The following is a 22018-nucleotide window of genomic DNA, read 5'->3' as shown; positions in this document are numbered from 1 at the left end:
TTTTCCCTGGAGATTTAAAATTTAAAATAAGTAGTCACATATATTTGATGCATATTATCTTTGAATATTTGTACATTTCTAAAACAAATCAGTACAGAGCTAGTCTTTATTCTCATTAGAGCTTAATTATTGCTTTTAAGGTAAAGATGATTTTAATTTTAGGTTCCTTCTCAGTGTTTCTTAGCCAGCTATATCTTTTAAGAATACGCTAAAAAAAATTGAGACATTCCTAAGTTTGAACTCTTCAAACTCAAGTTAAAAAACAACAAATGGTCCTTAAAAATCAGGTTCGTACAGTACGGTTTTATATAGATCAGACATGCTAGTCCTTTGAAATGAAGAGTACTAGTTTAAATGTGCAGTTTATCTCAGAATAATATTTGCAAACCACCATTTATATTATATTACCATTATATTTTATTGCCATTGTATTACCATTACACCACCATTTACAAAGTGTTTCATATTGCTTAGTCTACAGAGTGCTGTATTGGTTTCTGAAATTGTAAAGATAGGAAAACCTAGTCCTTCCAAACCTAATAAGCAGTTTGTAATCTAGGAGAAGTAGACACAAGCAACTAATGTGTTAGTTGCAATAATAATTTTGATGTAAAGCACAGAAAGTGCTAAGGGTGTCTGATTTGTCGATGTAGAGGAGTCAGAAAGCTGTGTGAATAAAGTACTTCCCAAATGTTTCTCAAAAAAATTTTAAAAAAGATTGGTAAGCATTTATGTTGTAGAAAACCACAAATTTTGGCAAAGAAAATGCATGCATGAAAAAAAAATTATGAAATAGTCAGGAGACAGCTTATATTCTCATAGTAGAGCCTGTGGGTATAGATGTAGTAATAGGTAAGGCTAGGGAGATTAGGTGAAAAGGATCCTTTTAAGCCTTAATAAAGACCTAGAAGATTTGAGCAAACTTTTTTCAAAGATTTTAACAGGAAGTTTATGTATTCTATGGAAGATGGACTTGGACTTGGGGTAAGGGATTGAGATAGGAGTTTAGTCAAATTTATTACAGTACCTTTGTTATAGTAATCCAAGAAAGAGATGGTGGTCTAGAGTTATATAAAACCAGAAGGTTTGGGTGGTTTTTTTTTTTTTTTTTTTTTTAGCACATTTTTTTGGACACGATAGCATTATTTTATTTATTTATTTTTATGTGGTGCTGAGGATCGAACCCAGTGCCTCACACATGCCAGGCAAGTGCTCTACCACTGAGCCACAACCATAGCCCGGTTTGGGTGGTTTTGTTTGTTTGTTTTGTTCCTAGAACCAGAGACAGGACTGGGAAGGGAAATAGCAGAATCTTAACTGGAATGTGTTTATAATTGCCTTTTGAATGTTTGAAATATAAAAATGAAGTTTACAGTTAAGTCATTATTTGTACTCAGCTACATTTTTTGTTTGTTTTTAATTAATTTGGGGAGTACTGGGGATTGAACCCAGAGATTGTCACTATGCCATATCCCCAGCCCTTTTTATTTTTAGATTTTGAGATAGGATCTCACTAAGTTGCTGAGGCTGGCCTCAAACTTGTAATCCTCCTGCCTTGGCCTTCTGAGTCACTGAGATTACAGATATGTGCCAACACACCTGTCAAGTTGGGTTATTTCTTTGCCTGCAACTGCAATGCTAAGGGCTGTTACAACTACATGATGGCCATTGGCAGAGCACAAAAAGCAATAAATAGGTCAACATGTAATATCTTAATACCTAATGTGAATGAGTTTCAACAACTCCACTGTAAGAATATCCAGACAGACTCAGCAATTTAGCTAATTTTAAGGGTTTTATCTTGTTTTTCAGCTGCGAGTTAATCTGGAAATGTTTCATTGTACTTCTTTCACATCTCAGTTGTAATACTTACTGGCTTTTAGCCTTGTATCTGTGGTCGTCAGCCATTTCAACACTTTTTAGCATCAATACCATGGAGTATGCAGGAAACAAAATTCTGGCAAGTCACTGAGGTTCCAGATGTGCACCACTGTGCCTGGCTCAGTTACCTTTTTTGAAGGAAATTTTTAATTTTGAAATATTTTAGATTTACAGAAAAGTTGCAGAAATAGTATAGTTCTCTGTGTATATCCACCATTCACCTTTCCTTAATATTAACGTCTACAACTAAGGTCCATTTGTCAAAACCAAGAAAGTAACATCAGCACAATACTACTAGCTAAACTGAGATACTATGTATGGATTTCATCAGTTTTCTGCTACTATCTGTTCTTTGAGGTTTTGAGAGAATTGGGGCTTTAGAAAATATTATTAGGCTATATTGAGGGTTGTTAGGTATAATTACAAAGAATTAGGTCACTTTGTATCCCCTAAGGGCAGAGCTGCCTCTCTGAGAGAAGGGAAGCACCGTTACTTATATCTTTTTGAAATGCAGTAAAGTTTTATATATCTGTTTAGAAATAAACCAAACATTTTGTTTTGTTTTTATTTTTGTTTTGGTCCTGGGGACTGAGCCTTGGGTGCTCTACTGCTGAGCTACATCTTCATCCCTTTTTAAATTTCAGGACAGGATCTTGCTTACTTGCTAAGGCTGACCTCAAATTTGCCATCCTCCTGCCTCAGCCTCCCAAGTTACTGGGGTTATAGGTACTTGTTACCAGGCTGAACCAAAACATTTTTAAATTTGGCTCACAGTTAAATAGTTAATCCTGTGTTAAAATATCTGTTACGTAGTGAAGTTTTCTCTTATTTTTTTATACTGATGGTTTAGGTAGAAGTTGGATTATTTTGGTAAATATAGTGGAGTAACCACTGGTGAGTACCTTAGTCAGCAAGAAAAAAACACAGTATAGGACAGGGACTAGGGGACTCAGTGTGTAAGATAGACACTTCAAGTGAATTTGGTAAGCCAGTTTCTGGCAGACATACACAATTACTGATTCCTAGTGCTCATGGCCAGTTTGTTTTACTTTTAAAATTTTGCTGTTTTCAAGGGAAAATTTAACAAATCATGTTTAGTTTGTTCAGTCAGTTTTAAGTCTGTATTGAGTTTCACAATGTAAGAAAATTAAAAAGTGTGTTTTAGAAATAGGACTTCTAGATCAATGAGATAGCTATTAGAAGTTTGGTCCTTGTGTGCTTTAAGAAACATGGAACTGAAGGTTAGAAGTGGACTCCCTTCCCTGCATACCTGTACTTAGTTTTCTGTTCTTTGTAAGAAAGATGTTTTCAAAAAAAAAAAATTCTAGAGATTTGTTGGGTCAGGAAATTAATACTGTTACATTGAAAATTTACCTAAGTGGTTAATTTTATTCCAATTCAGATACAGAGGGACAAAGATTTTATAATTTGTTCTCCTGCATAAAACAGACCGATTGACTTAAAGTTCTCTCCCGTTTAAATAGATGGCTTGTGAGTGACCAAATGCAAAAGCAGACTTATCGTCACAATAGAGACATTCCTAGAACAGATGGAGTCATCTTTCTAATAGATTCTGATCATTCAAGTATTTTCAGACTTCAACTAAATAGAATGTTATGAAGATAAAATATTTTAAGTATCTTAAAAAATAAACTAGTAAGTAGTAATATGTAATTGTGATTTTCCCCCCTTTCTGTAAGCTGGAAAGTTATTTTACATAGAATGAATAGAAAACTGTATATTTAAGCAAGTGAAGAGAGAACAGAAACTAATTTTTAGTGTAAAACTATTTAATTGTAAAATATTTAAGAAATAAGCAGAAAACTCCTTTATGGTGTTCATTTTCTCTACCAAGGAGAATTGTTTTCAAATTGGAAAGTAGGAAAGCATTATTAAGATGGAATTGAAGCATAGGATGTGTGAGGAGATAATTATAGAACGACTAGACACTTCAAGAGAATTTAAGTTTTTAGATTTATATAAATTGTATCTCATTATACTGAAACTGTAGCAAATGTGATTGTGACATCCACTATCAGTGAATGTCTTTTGACAAATAGAAGAGGTGTCAGAGATTAGATATCAGCAGCAACCAATTTTCAAAGGAGGGGAAAAGGTGATTTATAGAAAATTACAGGCTATCAAATTTGATGTCTGTCATCATTCCCCAGCCAACATCTAGGATGAGTTTTTTTTTTTTTTTTTTAATTTTTTTTTTTTTTTAGTTGTAGTTGGACACAATACCTTTATTCCATTCATTTATTTTTATGTGGTGCTGAGGATCGAACCCAGGGCCCCGCACATGCTAGGCGAGTGCTCTACCACTGAACCACAATCCCAGCCCCTAGGATGAGTTTTTAATCAGATAATTAGTACTTATAAGAAAGAAGTGATTAGCATGAATTTGATGAAAAATCATGTTAGTTCAATCCCATCTCACTTATCTTTTTTCTTAAAAAAGAAAAATAATTTTATGTATTTTTATCTTCATCGAGTTCATGGAGCAATTTAAGACAACTTACATAAGTATACTATAAGACAACTTACAGCAGGAATAGAAAGCAACTTACATTTATGCAGTATTCCAAGTTCTTTACTATGTAATTTACATGTTATCTCATTTAATCTTGAGCAGACCCCAAGACAGTCATTCAGCCTGCTTTTTTTAAGTATCTCAAAGAGCTTTTATTTATGTTCATTATATCTTCTGACATTTACCATATTTAGAAATTAAGACAGAAAAATTTTAAAACTTAATCCATAAACACATACTGCAGTCAGAGATGACGTCATCATACTTCAGCTCCTGTGAAACTCCACTGCACTCTCATAAGAGAAAGTATAAAGGGAACACGATTTCTTAGTATCATTATGAAACAGTTTTGACCTTGCTGTTCCTCTGGGTCTCAGAGTACCCCAGACCACACTGTGAACCAGTACTCTAGAGAGGATTCAGCTAAAGAGGCCAGGCTATAGAATACTGCATTCCAGATACCAGCTTGGAGCTGGAGTATTATCCCAAAGCATATTGGTTGATGGGCCTGCCAGATTGGAAGTCATCTGCATAGTAAGAGAGTTATAGTGTGTGTGTGTGGGGGGGTGTCCAATTAGGATACTTAACAGTGTTAACTCACTGCCACAAAGGCATGGATCAAACATGATGTAAACATGTATCACAATGTCTGTGCCAAAGCATATTTCAGTCATATACTACCAGAACTAATAAGAGCATGTCAGAAGCAAAGGGATATGAGTCAGAACTCCCCCCCTTTTTTTAATAGGATGAGATTTTAACAAATAAAGACAAGTCCTATCCTTAGTTTCCGTGAAGCAGATATACAAATAAGAAGCTGGAAAGAAAACTGATCTGACTGCTGTTTATATAGAAAAGATTTTTCAGTTAACTACAAACTATAAATCAGCAGTTCAGTTTAGTTGCTTCAAGAAATTGAAGACAGTCCTTAGCCAAGTTAATAGAAGTAGAGTGTTCAAATAAAGCCGATAATTGGTAGTCTGGGGGATTTAAACTTTAGTGTAGCAACCTCTAGTCACAATTACATTCTTCCTTTTGGAAAAAACACATGTCTGCCAGCCCCAGACCTCCATTCAGCATTCTTAAGGCAGGCCTCCTTTCAGATGGCTCATGTTTATGTGGGTCATATCTCTTGATGTTTGCCATATTAGAAACTGCCAACAAGAAATTTTTATGTCAGCTATAATGACTCCATTTCATTGGACATGGTCCACCTGTGAATTAGAGATCTTATATCACTTTAGATGTATATTTTTTAGGCTTTAATCTCTTCAGCTTTACCTTCTAGGTACGTGGCACCTTGTACTCCACATTCTACAGTTAGCTGACCTTTGCACTCATATATTTTGTGTTCCCTTGCTGTATGCTGCATAGACCACCACACCCAGCCATGTTAGGTCACCTCTTAGGTCTGGCTAATCCAACCTTCATCACCATATCTGACCCCCTGCAAGCATTTCAGCAACTCTAGATTTTAATACACTGTTCATGCAAAACTAAGAGTAGCACTTGTTTCTGTGTACCACATTTTTAGAGAGATTGACAAATAGGAGACCAGATGAAGATAACCATATGGCAGAGTCTACAAACCAAGCATTATTTCACAATGTGACCTCAGCCTACTCTAGCTCATTTCTGACCCTTATCCTTTCTGACAGCCTTTGTTCAACTCACATTAAATTATCTAGTCTTTTATTTGTGACATCTTTCAAGTTTTCATTCTTTTGCATAGATTCCTTCCCTGTAATTCTCTGGTGAATTCCTACTTTATTCTCAAGATCCAATCCAATTGTAATCTCCTCCCAAAACCTTCTCTTGATTTTCCTGGGTATTTTCATCTTTGGGTTTTTACCGAACTTAATACATGCCTAGATTATTCATTAATCAAATCAAAGTTCAGCAGACTTTTTCTCTGAAAAGTCATATAGTAAATATTTTAGGCTCTATGAGCCACATGATCTCCATCATAGCTCTCCTGGTGTTTTGCTGTGAAAGCAGCCTAGACTGTTTGTGGGCACCAAAATGTGAATTTCTTAAAATTGTCATGTCAAGAAATGTTCTTCTTTTGATTTTTTTCCCCAACCATTTAAAAATATTTTTTATTATTTTTTAAAATTTATATGAGACAGCAGAATGCATTATAATTTTTATTACACATAGAGAACAATTTTTCATATCTCTCTGGTTGTATACAAAGTAGTACACAATGGCACACACCTGTAATCCTAGCAGCTCAAGGCTGAGGCAGGAGGATCACAGGTTCAAAGCCAGCCTCAACAAAAGTGAGGCCCTAAGCAACTTAGCGAGATCCTATCTCTAAATAAAACACAAAGTGGAGCTGAGGATGTGGCTCAGTGGTTGAGTGGCCCTGAGTTCAATCCCCAGTTCCAAAACAAACTACTCGTAGTTCCAAAACTGTATAGAATCAGGCAGCAGACCAGATTTAGTCCATTGTTGGTATTTTGCTGACTCCTAATCTAATTGATTTGTTTATACTTTCAGTCACTCATGCATTGGTTCATTTATGGAAAAATATTCATTTGGTGGATATTCTAGGCACCATGAAGGCATTGGAGAGAAAGACAGATATGTTATTAAAGTAGAAGCTTTCTTTTGCATTAGACAGCGCTTGCTGAGTTCAGAGACTTTTTATTCCATCTCTGCCCCTGAAAGTGGTACATTTTCAAGGGCAGTTTAAGTAAAGAGTGATGAAACAAAGGAATAAGCTATATAAATCAATCCTAATTATTTCCCCTATGACTATACCATTATAACTTAGAATGTGAGTCTGAGAGACAAATGCTATAGAAAGACAAGGATCAATTTGAACAGATTATTTTGGGAAGATCATTGTTGAATCTGGATGTGATGAGAATGCTGTCATTTTTCTTGGTCTAGGGATATAGCTCAGTTGGTAGAGTGCTTGCCTAGAATTCACAAGGCCCTGAGTTCAATCCCTAGCACCACCACCAAAAAAAATGTATTGTCATTTTCTATGATGAATGTAGGTAAATGCATATAGACTGTCGGGGAGGGGAGGTTTTTAACTAAAGGGATATCTCTTTGTGTGGATATGCCTGGTGACAGCTTTATATCCAGGTGTATTTTAAATATTAAAACCTCTGGGGGCTGGAGTTGTAGCTTAGTGGTAGAGCACTTGCCTAGCATGTGTGAGGTATTGGGTTCGATTCTTAATACCACATTTAAATAAATAAAATAAAGGTGCATCAACAATAAAAAAAATTAAAAGTAAAACCGTGGGTTGAATTATAGCAACATTATCATTTACTCATTGAGGTTAATTAGCTCAGGTTAAAGATAGCACATTGCATCTTAAAGATAGGTTAAAGATAGCACATTGCATTTATGTGATTTTTCCAAGGTTTACAACTTTAGGAGACTTATTATTATGGACAGTTTTAATTATGAAGATCTGACACATGCCTCTTTTCTCTTTGCAGGCGAGATAAACTATGGATTTGCATGGAATTTTGTGGAGGTGGTTCTTTACAGGATATTTATCATGGTGAGACCAAAGTTATATTTTTATAGGTATGAAGTAGAATTTCTTAACATAGATGGTTACAACATTAAAATATCAATATTGTATTAGGGAAAGAGCTATGTTTTATCAGTATGTTGACTGGGCACATACACAGGTATTTAAGATATATATGAATGAAAGGAGTATTTACTTTATAAGTTGGAAGGTTATATGCATTTAAATTATTTTCTAGTTTTGAAGAAGGCACATTATTTTTAGTTCAAAATTTTAAACTCAGGCCTTGTACAAATGTAGAAGACTTGAGACATACCAAACCAGTAGAATATCCAATAGATAAATAAGTGTTGGCTCTCCTGTGTTTTGGTAGCATCAATTAAATGTTTATTCTCTTAGGATCAAAGTCTGACAAATTCCAAAGTGATTAAAACATTTTTCATTGAGATTAATGGCATTTATGAAAGAGACTTGTAAAGTAAAATAAGCAGCATTTATTGTCTTTTTCTACCCTGATTGTGTCAGTTTCTTGTCACAGACTGTGAAGTAGACTTACTCTATTCAAAAAGGGGTACTTTTTGATTTAATGTGAAATAAAATAGTATCTTAATTCAAGCAATCTTGGGGAAAATAAAGATCTCATTTTTTTCATATAGAATGTGGGCCTATGTTTCCCAGTGTGGGGTCTCTTAAGTGATTGAAGAGGCTAATTTTAATAATGCAGATGGTAAAAGACCATTTGGATAGGGATTTTACTGTTTATTTTTTTATATATTTTTGTATTTCACTGTGTCTTCTTGGTGTAGGTTGGTTTTGCTTGACATAAAGATTGACAAAATAGTGTACATGGTTTTTTTTTTTTCCTCTCTTTTATATAATAGGGTCTTAATGTACTACTAACCACAATTGAACTAGGAAGAAGGAAATGACGAATTCTCTGAAATCAAAAACTTCATGAGAAAAATGGGCCTTAAGTTGGTCCTGAAACAATAGATAATCTTTGAGTAGAAAGAATAGGAAGCGTGTTCTAGGGGGTGAAACCACTGTGTAGCCACAGGGAGGTGTAACTCGTGACTCGGGAGAGCACTCTTGTTTATCTGGGAGTGTGTATGGGGAGCCTGAAGAGCCCAGGAATGTTTCTTCTTTATGAAGAAATATTTATTTCTTTTCTAAGGATATTTTTATTATATTTTTATGATTGTTCTTTAAAATGTTTGAACATATTTTCTTTTTTATGAGTGGCATTTTGATTTCAAAGATTTAGAGATAATCGAAAGAGATTTGACATTAATTTACATTGCAGAACAAACAGTATTTCTAGAAGCTTGTGATTTCCGTATACTCTAAATAAAAAAGCTATTCCCCCTTCTTTGTCTTAATGTGGATTAATTTCTCTACTGTTGTTTCACCAACTTGCTGATTAAATTTTTTTTTCTTAAGGTTTTTTTCATCAACTCTTCCAATGTTTGCCTCAACTCTCCCCCACCCCCATATTTTTTATTGATACATTAGAGTTGTACATAATGGTGTGATTTGTTGTTACATATTAATACATGCACACAATGTAAAAATACTATTTGGCCAATTTGCCTCCCCAGCACTTCCCAGTCCCTAACTTTCAACAGATAGTTTAAGTGGGCATAACATTGTTATTAGCAAGTATTTTCCTTCAGCCTTTTGAAGATTTTAGACAGTTATCTTTTAGCTTCTTTAATTTTTGGGACCTTATGTGTTTCTGATTATTAATCCTTGGCAGAAATCTCTGCTCTTCTCTTCTTGCTTTTAAAATTTTTTTCTCTTCATTTCTAGTGTTTCTTGTGTCTAAGTGTGGGTTTACTTTTACTTTTTTACTTAGGACTTCATGTACTTCTGAGAACTTAGCTCTTTCATTAGATCTGGACAATTTTCAATTATTATCTCTTCAAATATTTTCTCCCCTGGTCTCTGCTATTTTTTCTGGAATTTCAGTTAGATACACATTACATTTTCTATGTCTCTGGTTTACACTGATCAACAACTGGATTAGTGGAAAAAACGATAGTTTCATGGTATCTTGGATATTCTCAAACATGCATACTGGGAATTCACATGCTTTTACAAAACCACACATTCTTTTTTTGTGTTCACTCTTTTGTTCTGCACCAAAGGGTTGGTCAAAAAGTAGTATACATTGCCACAAGGGATTACTTCACAGCAGTGTGCATTGCTCTATGAGCAGTCAATAATGCTGTAAATTTATGTCGTCACATAGGTCATGTTTCTTCATTTGTTTCTGTATCTCTCCTCTCCTCCTTATCACATTTTCATTACATTAGGAGAAGTGTAATATTCTGGATTTCTGTATTTGGTATAAGAGAAATTTCTTCCTTTTCAAAAACCCTAGTTTGCTTATGAGGTTTTTGTTGGGGTTTTTTGCAGGTGTATAAGACAAAATTAAAACACATATTTTGATCTGTCATTTTGCAAAGATCAACCCTTTTGGGGGTTTCAAACCTGTTTTTTTTTTTTGCCACATTATTTTTGCACTAAGCCAATTTTTATATTTTATTTTATTGCCCTTTAATTCTATCTTTATTCTATATAATTTCTTAAAAAATTTAAGTCTTCTTAAATGGGAAAGTATTTTTGTTATCTATTGGTTTATGACAAATGACCCAAAGTTTGACAGCTTTTACAACATTTCTGTGGGTCATTTGGGTGCTTGTAACTCATGGTTTCGCATGAGACTGACTAGGGCAGGAGGATTTCTTTCAGGATGGTGCATTTACTTGATTATTGGCAGAGGCTTCTAGTCCTTGCTGGCTATTGGCAGGCAGTTCCTCCCCATGTGGATCTTACCCCACAGCACTTGTGTGGCCATGATGTGGCATCCCCTGGACAAGTGAGTATAGGGAGAACAAGAAGGAGACTGCAAAGCCTTTTATGACATAGTCTCAGAAGTCGCACGCTGTTGCTTCTGTTGCATTGTTCTTTGTATTCTGTTCTTCAGAAATAAGTCAAATAAGTGCAGCCCAGGCTCAGGAAGGGAATCAAGTTTCAACTCTTGCAAGAGGAAATGTCAAGGAGTTCATAGAGTTGTATTCAACCATCATAGGAGGGTGCATATTTTGAATTTATGTTTTCTTCCCCACAAGCTCCTTCTCTCCTTTAACTTTTCTTCGAACTGTAGTCAACATTAGACCCTTTTCTGCTCCGGCATGATAAGCTTTCTCTATTTTTCTGCTGAATTATTTTCTCTTTCATATTGTCCTTTAACAACTTTCTCCCATTCTGTTATATCATTTATAGTTAATTGCTTTCTCACTTATTTTATAATTTTAGATTTTGAAGTCATCTTTAGTGGACTTTTTCAGTGGGAATTCCATATAACTTCTGAGAGTATACATCTTTCCAGAGTTTTTTCCTGGGACCTCAGGAGCTCATTGTTTTCAGATTATATTTGAACCTTAACCGTGGGTGAACAGGCCTGTGATGACATTTTTCCTCCTATCCAGGTCCCTGCCATGACAGCCAGAATCCCTACTCGTCTCCTGTACTTGTCTGTTGTTTTAATGAGAATGTGGTCCTTTGAGGGCCCTGGCCTTTTGTGGGTTTTTGTTGTGACTCTGCCTTGTCTTCTGTGCCCGGATAGAGGATTAAACTAAATTATAAGTTTAATGATTTAGTTAATACAGGTTGTCCCTGAAGTCATAGCTAGACTATTCTCTCACAGTTTTACTTAATTTTCTTTTCCTTTTTGTTTGTGGCTTCTAAAAAAGTCTCTTACCGTTCTTGGTCTCAGCTAAGCCTTTGAAAGGTTATCTTAAAAAGTTTTTCTCTGGGGCTGGGGATGTGGCTCAAGCCGTAGCGCGCTCGCCTGGCATGCGTGCGGCCCGGGTTCTATCCTCAGCACCACATACCAACAAAGATGTGTCCGCCGAAAACTAAAAAATAAATATTAAAATTTTCTCTCTCTCTCTTCTCTCTCTCAAAAAAAAAAAAAAAAAAGAAAGAAAATTTTCTCTGGGTTTTATTTTCAGGTTATTGTGTTTGTCATATTGTAGAAACAAGTCTCAAGGAGGCCTCTTACTGAATGTGAGGGGGCTTAGAAATCACAGAAATTAATTATATGATTTTTTTTCAGACAAGTAAGTCTAGATGTGTCCTCAAAAGAATCTAAGTGAAATAGATTTCTCTTTCCTATAAAATACCACAGCTATTCTAAACATGTTTATAAAACTATAAAGTTACATTTATGTGAGTTAACCATCTAACAGAGGATTCCATCATTGGGATTTAACTCAATTTTTGGAGTAGTGTCTCTCACCCAATGTGTTTCTGTATTCTAAAGTAATTTTAATAGCAAAAAAAGAGAAATTAACTAGATGTCTTCAACACTGGCTATACCTGTCTCAGTCCATCTGTGCTGCTATAACAGAATACCTGACGGTGGATCATTTATAAACAATAGAAATTTATTTCTCTCATAGTCCTAGAGGCTGAGAAATCCAAGATCAAGGTGAAGATCTAGGTTCCATGTCTGGTGAAGGCTTGCCCTGATAGATGGCTCTGTCTAGGTGTCTAGGTAGAAGGGCAAAGAAGGGTTGAACAGTGCTTTGAATCCCATTCATAAGCAAGAAACCCTGGTGGCTTAGTCACCTTCAGTGTCCCATTTCTTAATACCTTTATACTGAAGATTATTTCAACATGAATCTCGAAGGGACACATGTTTAAACCATAGCTGATTAAGACACAGGAAATACTATGATAAAATTAGGCCATATATATATATGCACACACACACATGCATACATATATACATATATATAGAAAAGATATTCTTGAGACATAGATAATGTTGGTAAGTGAAATAAGGGCAGGTTTCAAAATGGTGTGTATAATGCAGTGCCATCTTTGCTGATGTGTGCAATGTACACATATAGATCACCCTTGATTTTCAATGATTTGACTTACAATTTTTTGACTTTACAATGTTGAGAAAGCCATACACATTGAGAGAAAACTGTTGAATTTTGACTTCTTCCCAAACTAGTGATATATACTGTACTGTATGTATTCTTGTTTTGGTGGGCAGCAGTAGTGAGCCACAGTTTCCAGTTAGCCATGCAATCACAAGAGTTAACCACTTGCTCTCCACTGTGTACTGTATCACTAAACTGTGGTGTTCATAAGTAATTGCATTGAATACATTTTTTACTTAGGATGTTTTCAACTTAGAATGAGTTTACCAGAATATAACTCCTTTGTAAGTTATAGATCATGTATTATTAAGATGTCTCAGGCTGGGGTTGTGGCTCAGGGGTAGAGCGCTCACCTCCAATGTGCGAGGCCCTGGGTTCGATCTTCAGCAGCACATAAACATAAATAAATAAAATAAAGATGTCGCGTTCAACTACAACTAAAAAAAATTAATATGTTTTTTTTTTAAAAAGATGTTTCTGCATAAAAGCATCTGGAGCCCTGCACAGTGGCACACACATAACCCAGCTCCTTGGGAGGCTGAAGCAGGAAGATCACAAGTTCTGTGCCAGCTCAGGCAATTTAGTGCCACCCTGTCTCAAAATAAACATACAAGGGGCTAATCTGAGTGGTGAAGTACTTTCCTGGCCTGCGTGAGGCCCTGGGTTCAATTTATAGCTTTGGGGAAAAAAAGATCATCTTGTAGGTTATAGACCAAACTTATTGGTATTGTTTATTACTGAGTAATATTTGGATAAGAAAGAGGCCTTTGCTTTACAAACTGCTCTACTGATTGGCACTCTTATAGTGAACATATATTAATTTTATAACTACAAAGTTAACACTTTTAGGGAAAATATTGATTTAAAATTAACCATAATACATTTTACACTCAACTACAACAACAGCAACAACAACAAAAAAAAACCCTTGTAATATAAAAACTAGCTAAACCTCTTGGTATTCTTTTAACATTTAGAAGGTGACGTTCAGTTAACAAGATATTACAATGAAAATGTCATCAGTCTCAGTGACCATTCATTCCATAAACAGGGAGCCACTCTTCTGTGCAGACACTATTCTGAACACTGGAGATACAGCAACGAGCAAATCAGACTAAAAGAAAACAAGAACTCTGCCTTCATGGAGCTCACATCTTATTGGCACCTTTTATGCATATTAAGTTTGTTGCTCAATGGAATTTGTAAGACTTTGTCACTTACCGAAAAAACGTCTATCGATTAATCTTATTAATATTAACTTTCTTCTGTTACAGTAACTGGCCCTCTCTCAGAACTGCAGATTGCATATGTAAGCAGAGAAACACTACAGGTAAATCAGATACTAATTAGAATACTCTTGATTAACTTAAATGTTTATTGGGCATCATCTGATAAAGTAAGGATGAAATAGTCTAGTTTGGCAAAACATTTTTTAATTGTGATAAATTTATTATATTTCAAGTAGATATTGTGAAGCCTAAATGTGATGATATAACCTAAAATTCAAGCACTATGAATTTGTTGTTTTTTATTTCCTTCTAGTACTAAAGAAAGGCTTGAAAATTAAGCACCGCCATGGGACTCAGTATTCATTTTGATGCTAATTGGATTAAGAAAATTATTTCAAATTATTTATAAAGTTTACTGAAAACTGTCTTAGAAAAATCATTTACTTTATTTACCTTTCTCATTTTCTTTATTCTTTGTCTTCTAAGATATTTCATAAGTTAAAGATAACTGGTAGACTTTCTGTAAGGAGTAAATAATATACAGAGATTACTACTTACTTAATCACTTAAAATCCAAAATTATACTCTGTGATAAAATCTTGATCACATTTCTGTTTTTCAAAATTCCAGGGACTATATTATCTTCACAGTAAAGGAAAAATGCACAGAGATATTAAGGTATACATTCTATTTTTAACCTAATAACCTGCTCTTCATTTTTAAATACTCTGATCAAATTATTGAGCAAAATTGTTTTTTATGTTTGATTGTTATCTGAAATATACCATTACTATAATAAAAGTGAGTGATACTGTTGTTTAATTTTTTATAGTAGTTTTGTTGAGATATAATTTACATACCAAAAAATTCCTCCTTTTAAAGGATATAATTCAGTGGACTAATAGTTTAATAGTTCTTGTTAGCTTATTTGGAGTTATTTATTTGTAAAATTCAGATACTTTCATCAAATTATAGTTTTTTTTTAAGAGAGAGAGAGGATTTTTAATATTTATTTTTTAGTTTTCGGTGGACACAACATCTTATTTTATTTTTATGTGGCGCTGAGGATCGAACCCAGCGCCCCGCGCATGCCAGGCGAGCGCGCTTCTGCTTGAGCCACATCCCCAGCCCTATAGTTTTTTAGTAAGTTTATTAGTGAGCTTCAGTAATAGTAAGGAACTATAATTACTAATGTATCAAAATGAATAAATTAAATCTGAGTATTTTCTGATGGTCTTCCTTCAGCCGGCAGAGGAGATCTGCTACTCTGGACATGCTGAGGTTAGCTCAGTGGTAAATTAGGCCCAGTGGTAGGCTACCTGGAGGTATTTCTAAAGCTACTGCCATCTTCCTCATATAGATATTTTCTTTTTTTGTTTGTTTATTTTTTGTCCTCTTTCCTTGTTCATCCTACTTCCTACTTTTCCCCTTTTCTATAACATAGAGTTTAACTTTTTTTTGATGTTGCTCCTTAGTCTCTGGTGAAAGTCAAAAACTCTCTCCTCAGAAAATGTCCTTATACTCACGCCCTCAAATTTTCCTTGGAATTTCATTGGACTTACAGATCAACTGCTAAGATTCCATGCTTTAGATATCTTTCAAAAGCCACTTAAAAGACACAGCAAAGAACTCTGGAGTTCAAATGTAGAAGAGATTACATGAAGAAGGATAAATTAAGGTGCCATGTCATTGGCACTTAGATGATCTGGAAAGATTGATGGATTTTTGTGAGAAATGGATGTTGGCATGCATTCCTAGAGAAAAGAAGAATCTGAACAAGGATACACAGGTTAGAAAGTATGTGGCCATTTTAGAGAACATAAAGTCAGTATCGTATCATTGAAGAGAGTATATGGAATTAATAGGAGTTGAGGCCGGCTAGAGAATTTGAAACTGCATTATGCAGGGACTTTTGTGCCAGACTTGGATAAATTCTGACAGGTACCACTGTCTTTACTCTTGTCTAAGCTACATTATATCTCTCCTGGACTTCTCTAGTAGCCTTCTAACTGGTCTCACTGCTCGCATTCTTGAGTGGTTCTCTGATCACTTTTCTACCGAGTGACCAAAGTGATCTTTTAAAATCAGTTTTCATTCTCTTGCTTATAAACTTCCATTGGTTTCCATCATACTCTATAAAATTCCGGTTCTTTTACCATGACCTATGAGGTTATGAATGATCTGGTCCCTCCATTTCTCTGAACCCATTTCACAGTCCATTCCTCTTGGTTTTACTCATTCTGTTCCAACCAAACTGAATTTGCTATTCTTGGAATATATGGAGCTCATTCTGGCCCAGTGTTTTTGTATTGATTGTTCCTTTTTCCTGCAACGCTCTTGTACCAGATTTGGGTATGGCAGTGTATCTTACTCCGTCAAGATTTTTGCTCTTATTGCATTAGAGAGGGCTTCCTTTCCCTGCTTTGTCTTCAGAGTGCTTATTTCTGCCTGACTTTGAATCACTTGTTAATTCATTCATTCATAGATAAATAGGTAGATTTTCTCTTCCTCCTATTTGGATGTACATTCCACAAGAACTAGAAGTTATTTATCACTATAGGCCCAGAAGTTAAAATAGTACCTCTAGTCACCTCTCAGGGAGAGAGGGCTGGATAGATGAAGGGAAAGATCAAAGGCCATGATGTACATGTCGCATGAGGTAAATTATAACTTACAAAAATTAATCTGAAACAGGGGAGACTACTGAAGGCTGGCAGAAGCCTCAATGGCTATGCATAGATAAGTTAAAATTCCTGCTCTAGTTTCCTTTCTTTCATTTTTCTCCCTTTTCCCATTATTCCTTAGAGCTATGTTAATATCAGTGGGTGCAGTTCCGCTTCACTAGTGACATTTGGGAATCTGTTAATCTCCTTTTTCCTTTTCTTTTTTCTTCCCCACCCAAGGTCTTGCTTCTTATAACTGACTACAGGAGGAAGACTTACAAATTTTCTCCCCCAAGCCTATCTCAATGTTTGATGGCACCCAGGATTAAAGAGGTGCCTACTTTGGCTTGCTTATTTAAAAGTTGGAGAAAAGAAGGAATAGAAAAGCCTATGATACTGGGTTACAGTATTTCTTTCCTTCCAACAGCTTTGAGCTTATTGAAAACAAAATAGTCATTATTATCTTCTTTGAGCTTAGGGCAAGAAGCAAAAGTGAGGGCTGGGGTTGTGGTTCAGTGCTAGAGTGCTTGCCTAGCATGTGTGAGGCACTGGGTTCAATCCTCAGCACCACAGAAAAATAAATAAAAGTATTGTGTCCATCTACAACTTAAAAAAAAGAAGAAAGAAGAAGAAGAAGAAGCAAAAGTGGCTTAAGTGCAGACTGGTGCATTTTAATTCTGTGGGCCTATGGTTAGTTGCTTATATAATGGGTGGCCCATTGGGATACTTGACCTTATGTCCAAGCTGCAAGGTAGTCATATACCAGCACTGCTGTAGTGATGGTAAGTCCCTAAAAAGGGAGATTTGTTTAAATAAGAAATAATAATCAAATATTTATTTATTTATTTATTTATACATACATACATTGCTGGAGGTTGAACCCAGGGACACTTGATTACTGAGCTACATCCCTAGTGCTTTTTATTATTTTTAAAAAATTTTGAGACAAGGCCTCACTGTTTCTCAGTTTGGCCTCAAACTTAGGATCCTTCTGTGTTGGGCTCCCAAGTTATGGGATTACAGGTATGTGCCGCCATACCCAGCAGTGGTCAAATTTAAAGCTCAATACAAGCAATTGAAAACTTTTATATAACAGTTGCTGTTGTTAAGTAATATTTCAGTGTTGTGGTGGTTTATCATCAAGAGGAAGTGACACTTAGATGAAAACAGCATATATATCAATTTTATATTAACATTCATACTATTTTGCTATTTTGCTAGCAGCTTATTTTTAAAGGCAGAACATTTTATAAAGATAATCAAATTGCCTAAGATGTGGACAGTAATTTCCCTATGAATTGAGCATACTTTAAATTTTAAATATTTCTAGGCCTAAGACTGATTCTTCTATTAATTTTAAACTGATTATTTATTAAATTGTTTGTTAAATATGTGTATTTAATCTTTTATATGTCCTGTCTGATAAAATGTCTGTTTCCTCCTTTAACTAAAATATTCTCACTTTGAAGGGAGCTAACATTCTATTAACGGATAATGGTCATGTGAAACTCGGTAAGTAAATTTGGAATTTTGATGAACAAATCTATTCTAAAAAATAGTTAAGTCTTTGTATTTGGGTTTTTGTTTGTCTATTTTTGTTGTTTTGTAGGACTAGATTTCCCCTCTCCTGAACAGCATCTTGGTATTTTTAGATGGTAATCTTATTGCAGGGCATGTCTTCTCTCTATATCTGATTCATCTTCTCTTAAACAGTGATAAAGCCTGTCCTTCACATAAGATAGATTTGTCACAAAGATATTATGAAATGATATTCTTTGGGAATTCTTTCAGCTCTAACCCAGGAACATGACTTCTAGTAAGAAATCTATACAAATTTGTCTTATAAGCAAAAAATAAGACAAACAAAAATAAATTCATAAGTCTATATTCTTTACTTCGGTTTTTACAAAAAAATAAAATATTACTGAATGTTGCTTTGTTTCAAACAGTAACTTATATTTTGTTTTGTAACTTTTGATTCAAATCATGATTAAAACAGAGTTCAATACCTAAATAATGACTTAATTTGAAAGACAAAAAAAAAAATGTCCAAGCTGCAGAGTAGTCATACATCAGCACTGCTGTAGTGATGGTAAGCCCCTATAAAGGGAGATTTGTTTAAACAGGAAATAATAATAAAACAGTATAGTTATTTAATAATAATATAAAAATATAAAATATTAATAATAATCAAATAGTAGTTTTAGAACAGTGGTATCTATTAAGTATTAAATGAAATATCTAGTAATAAATATGGAAACAATTTATTTTGAACTATATAGGACATAAAATTCAAAGTATGTGTTTATTTTATAAAAATATAAACAAGGCTGGGGATATAACTCAGTGCAGAGCACTTGCCTAGCAATCCACAGCTCCCCTGAACCTGAACTATATAGTCCTAATCAGATTAATATATATCTAATAATTAACATTTTAAAGTTTTCCTGGATGATTTATCTATAAATATGGGAAAAGAAAAAAAGATAAGTCCTATTCTGTGCCAATGACTTGGTAAGCAGTTTCTGCCAACAGTTTAATATTCTGTAACAATGTTACATAAAGATATACTACCAAAGACTAGAAAATATAAGAACTCAACATACTTATCTTAAAAAATCATAACAAATTCCTGGCAGTGATTGATGTTGTTATTAGAGTGTATTACAAAGGTATGATTTGGCTGGGTATGGTGCTGCATGCCTGTAATCTCAGCAGCTTGGGAGGCTAGGAAGGAGGCTGACAAGTTCAAGACTAGCCTCAGCAACTAAGCGAGACCCTGAGCAACTAATAAAAAAATAAATAAAAAGAGCTTGGGATATAGCTCAGTGTTAAAGCACCCCTGGGTTCAATCACTGGTACCAAAAATAAGGTAGGATTTGGGGAATATATGTTTGGGTGTTTTTCAAGTGAGGTGGATTTACCAGGAGATTATTGATCTGTTTGTTATCAGTCATCATGTCGGGCAAAGAATACATGGAATATACTGCTACTTAAAAATGTCTTCCATTGATATTCTGTGAATTTCAGGTCCTAGAAATTAGGAAGTCTGACAGTTTAGATTTTCCCAGCTCTTTTTCATCAAAACTATTTGATCTTGACCTTTGTTATTATTTTGATTTATGTTGATATATTTGAGAATCTCTTTGGCTATGATGCAAACTGTCTACTTTGTGATATTTTAATACTGTACATCAAATAGAAAATTCTAATATGGTGTTTGAAAATATTTCATTTTTGAAATTAACTTAACGAAAGTAATTACTGAAAGTTTTTTCTCATGACCTTCAACAGTTTTATTTTCTTTCTCTCATTTTTCTTTTCTAAATATTTCTTATTTTTTTAATAGCCGATTTTGGAGTATCTGCACAGATAACAGCTACGATTGCCAAACGGAAGTCTTTCATTGGTACACCATATTGGTAATTTTATTTTAATTGACTTTTTATTTTTTGTTGTTGCTGTTGTTGCCCTGTCATCACTAGACACAACATATCTCAAAAAATAGAATTTTTAGGACTAAGATTATGAAAAAGGTCATAAGCAGGTAAAATAATTTAGGCATGTATACTTGTAGATAGATTAAATGACCAAAAAATTACTACCATGTGATTTTTCATCAAATAGAAAAGCTTAAAAGATTGATATATGGTTTTCAGGAACCTTCCATCTGACTCTTGCTCCTATATACATCACATGTATTTTCAGAGATGTCTTTTTATCTGTCTTACTCCACCTCTATATTCTAATTAATCTTTCGACATTACATTATTTACAATATCCCTTTACCGAAAGCTTTTTGGCATGTCCTGGGTGACTACAAGATCAAATACAGAGGCTGGAGATGTAACTCCACAGTAGAGCATTTGCCTCACACATATGAGGCCTTGGGTTCAGTTCCCTCCCCCTACAAAAAAAAAAAAAATCAATTGCAGCTTTCTCTGCATTTTTGGAGTCTTCCATGGTCAGGCCTCTTCACTTTATTAATCTTATTCCTAGTAGTCTCCTCCACAGACCTTCCTTTCTAGCCATGTTTGTTTGCTAAGTGGTCTTTGACCAGTCTATAAAAGCTGTCCTGTTCACTAGTTCCTGGCCACTTACCAGGTGCCAGGTATGACTCTAAGCACTTTGATTACCAGGGTGGACAGTATAACTGTCTTGGATACACCATTACTTGCCCTGGAATTTTTGCCACACCTTCACCTTATTTGTGGCCACTCCCTCCTCAGCAGTGGTGTAGCACTGCTGTCTCTGTACTGCACATTCAAACAGTGCTAGGAAGGGTTGTAACAAAAACTCTTCTAGTCCTGTCTTCTGCATCTAGCATCATCCACTATTTAGATGTGTCATGGTAGGTGAAGATGTTCAGCGCTCTTCATTCCTCACCTACTATCCTTAGAGTGCATGTTCTTGGTGAAATCAGTAGATAAACTCTTATCACACTTTTTTCAAATTTTTTTTCTTGAGTTTAATAATTTTGTTTTCAATTGCAAAGTTTTTTGTAAAAATCTCTTGTAAAGACTTTGCCATACCTTCTCACATTTTATAGTTTTGTAAGATGCCTCTATCTAATTTTCTATATCATAAAGCCTGTCAAACTTTGTCAGTCCTGATTTTTATTTGTTTTCCTTTAACTTCCTGGAGTCCCCTTTTCTCTTCTTCCGTTCTGGTTGTTTGATCTGTAGCTCTTCTGCATAGGTTTGCCTTGGAGTTTTTTAGCTTGGGAATTTCTTTCCTGTGGATTCTAAGTGTTCGTAATTTGGCTATGAGTGTGTGTGTTTGTGTGTGTGTGTGTGTGTGTGTGTGTGTGTGTGTGAAGTACATGTTTTCTTACCTTTCTGACAAATAATACAAGGGTAGTAAAATGCTTGAGACCTCACACATCCAGCTTTGCTCCTCTGAATGTAACCCCTATCCCCAAAATCATGCCTAGTGTTTTGACATTCTACCTAATGGTGTTCCTTGGATGTGTTTTTATTGTTGTTGTTTTTTACTATTATTCATCTGTACTTGACATTTGACTTTTTTTAACTCAGAGGTTAATGTCTTTAGTTCTGGGAAATACTCTTGTATTGTTTATTTGATCATCTTTTCTATTATTTTTTTTCCTGCTGTCTCTTTCTGGAACTCATCAGTTATATCTTGAGCCATTTTAACGTATACATTTTCTCAAAATCTTTTTTGTTTTACTATCTAACAGTTCCTCAGCTTTTTAGACTCATACTTTCATGATGTAGGCAGCCCTTAAATGT

At 34.7% G+C, this 22018-nt stretch overlaps 1 protein-coding gene across 3 annotated transcripts in view; it reads left to right on the top strand.

Annotated features, from left to right (window-relative positions):
• Positions 1 to 22018, top strand: part of Map4k3 (mitogen-activated protein kinase kinase kinase kinase 3) — a 186872-nt gene that overhangs the window by 87928 nt on the left and 76926 nt on the right. For all 3 annotated transcript variants that reach the window (XM_026410129.2, XM_026410130.2, XM_077791693.1), the window contains 5 exons: positions 7876 to 7940; positions 14149 to 14204; positions 14734 to 14781; positions 18236 to 18278; positions 20116 to 20188. In XM_026410129.2, coding sequence (XP_026265914.1) covers positions 7876 to 7940; positions 14149 to 14204; positions 14734 to 14781; positions 18236 to 18278; positions 20116 to 20188 — 285 coding nt within the window. The remainder of the gene's footprint in view (positions 1 to 7875; positions 7941 to 14148; positions 14205 to 14733; positions 14782 to 18235; positions 18279 to 20115; positions 20189 to 22018) is intronic.

This window comes from Urocitellus parryii, chromosome 12 (genome assembly GCF_045843805.1).
Source record: "Urocitellus parryii isolate mUroPar1 chromosome 12, mUroPar1.hap1, whole genome shotgun sequence".
Taxonomy (NCBI): Eukaryota; Metazoa; Chordata; class Mammalia; order Rodentia; family Sciuridae; genus Urocitellus; species Urocitellus parryii.
The sequence above is the reverse complement of the archived record's forward strand: the minus strand, read 5'-3'. Positions and strand labels throughout refer to the sequence as shown.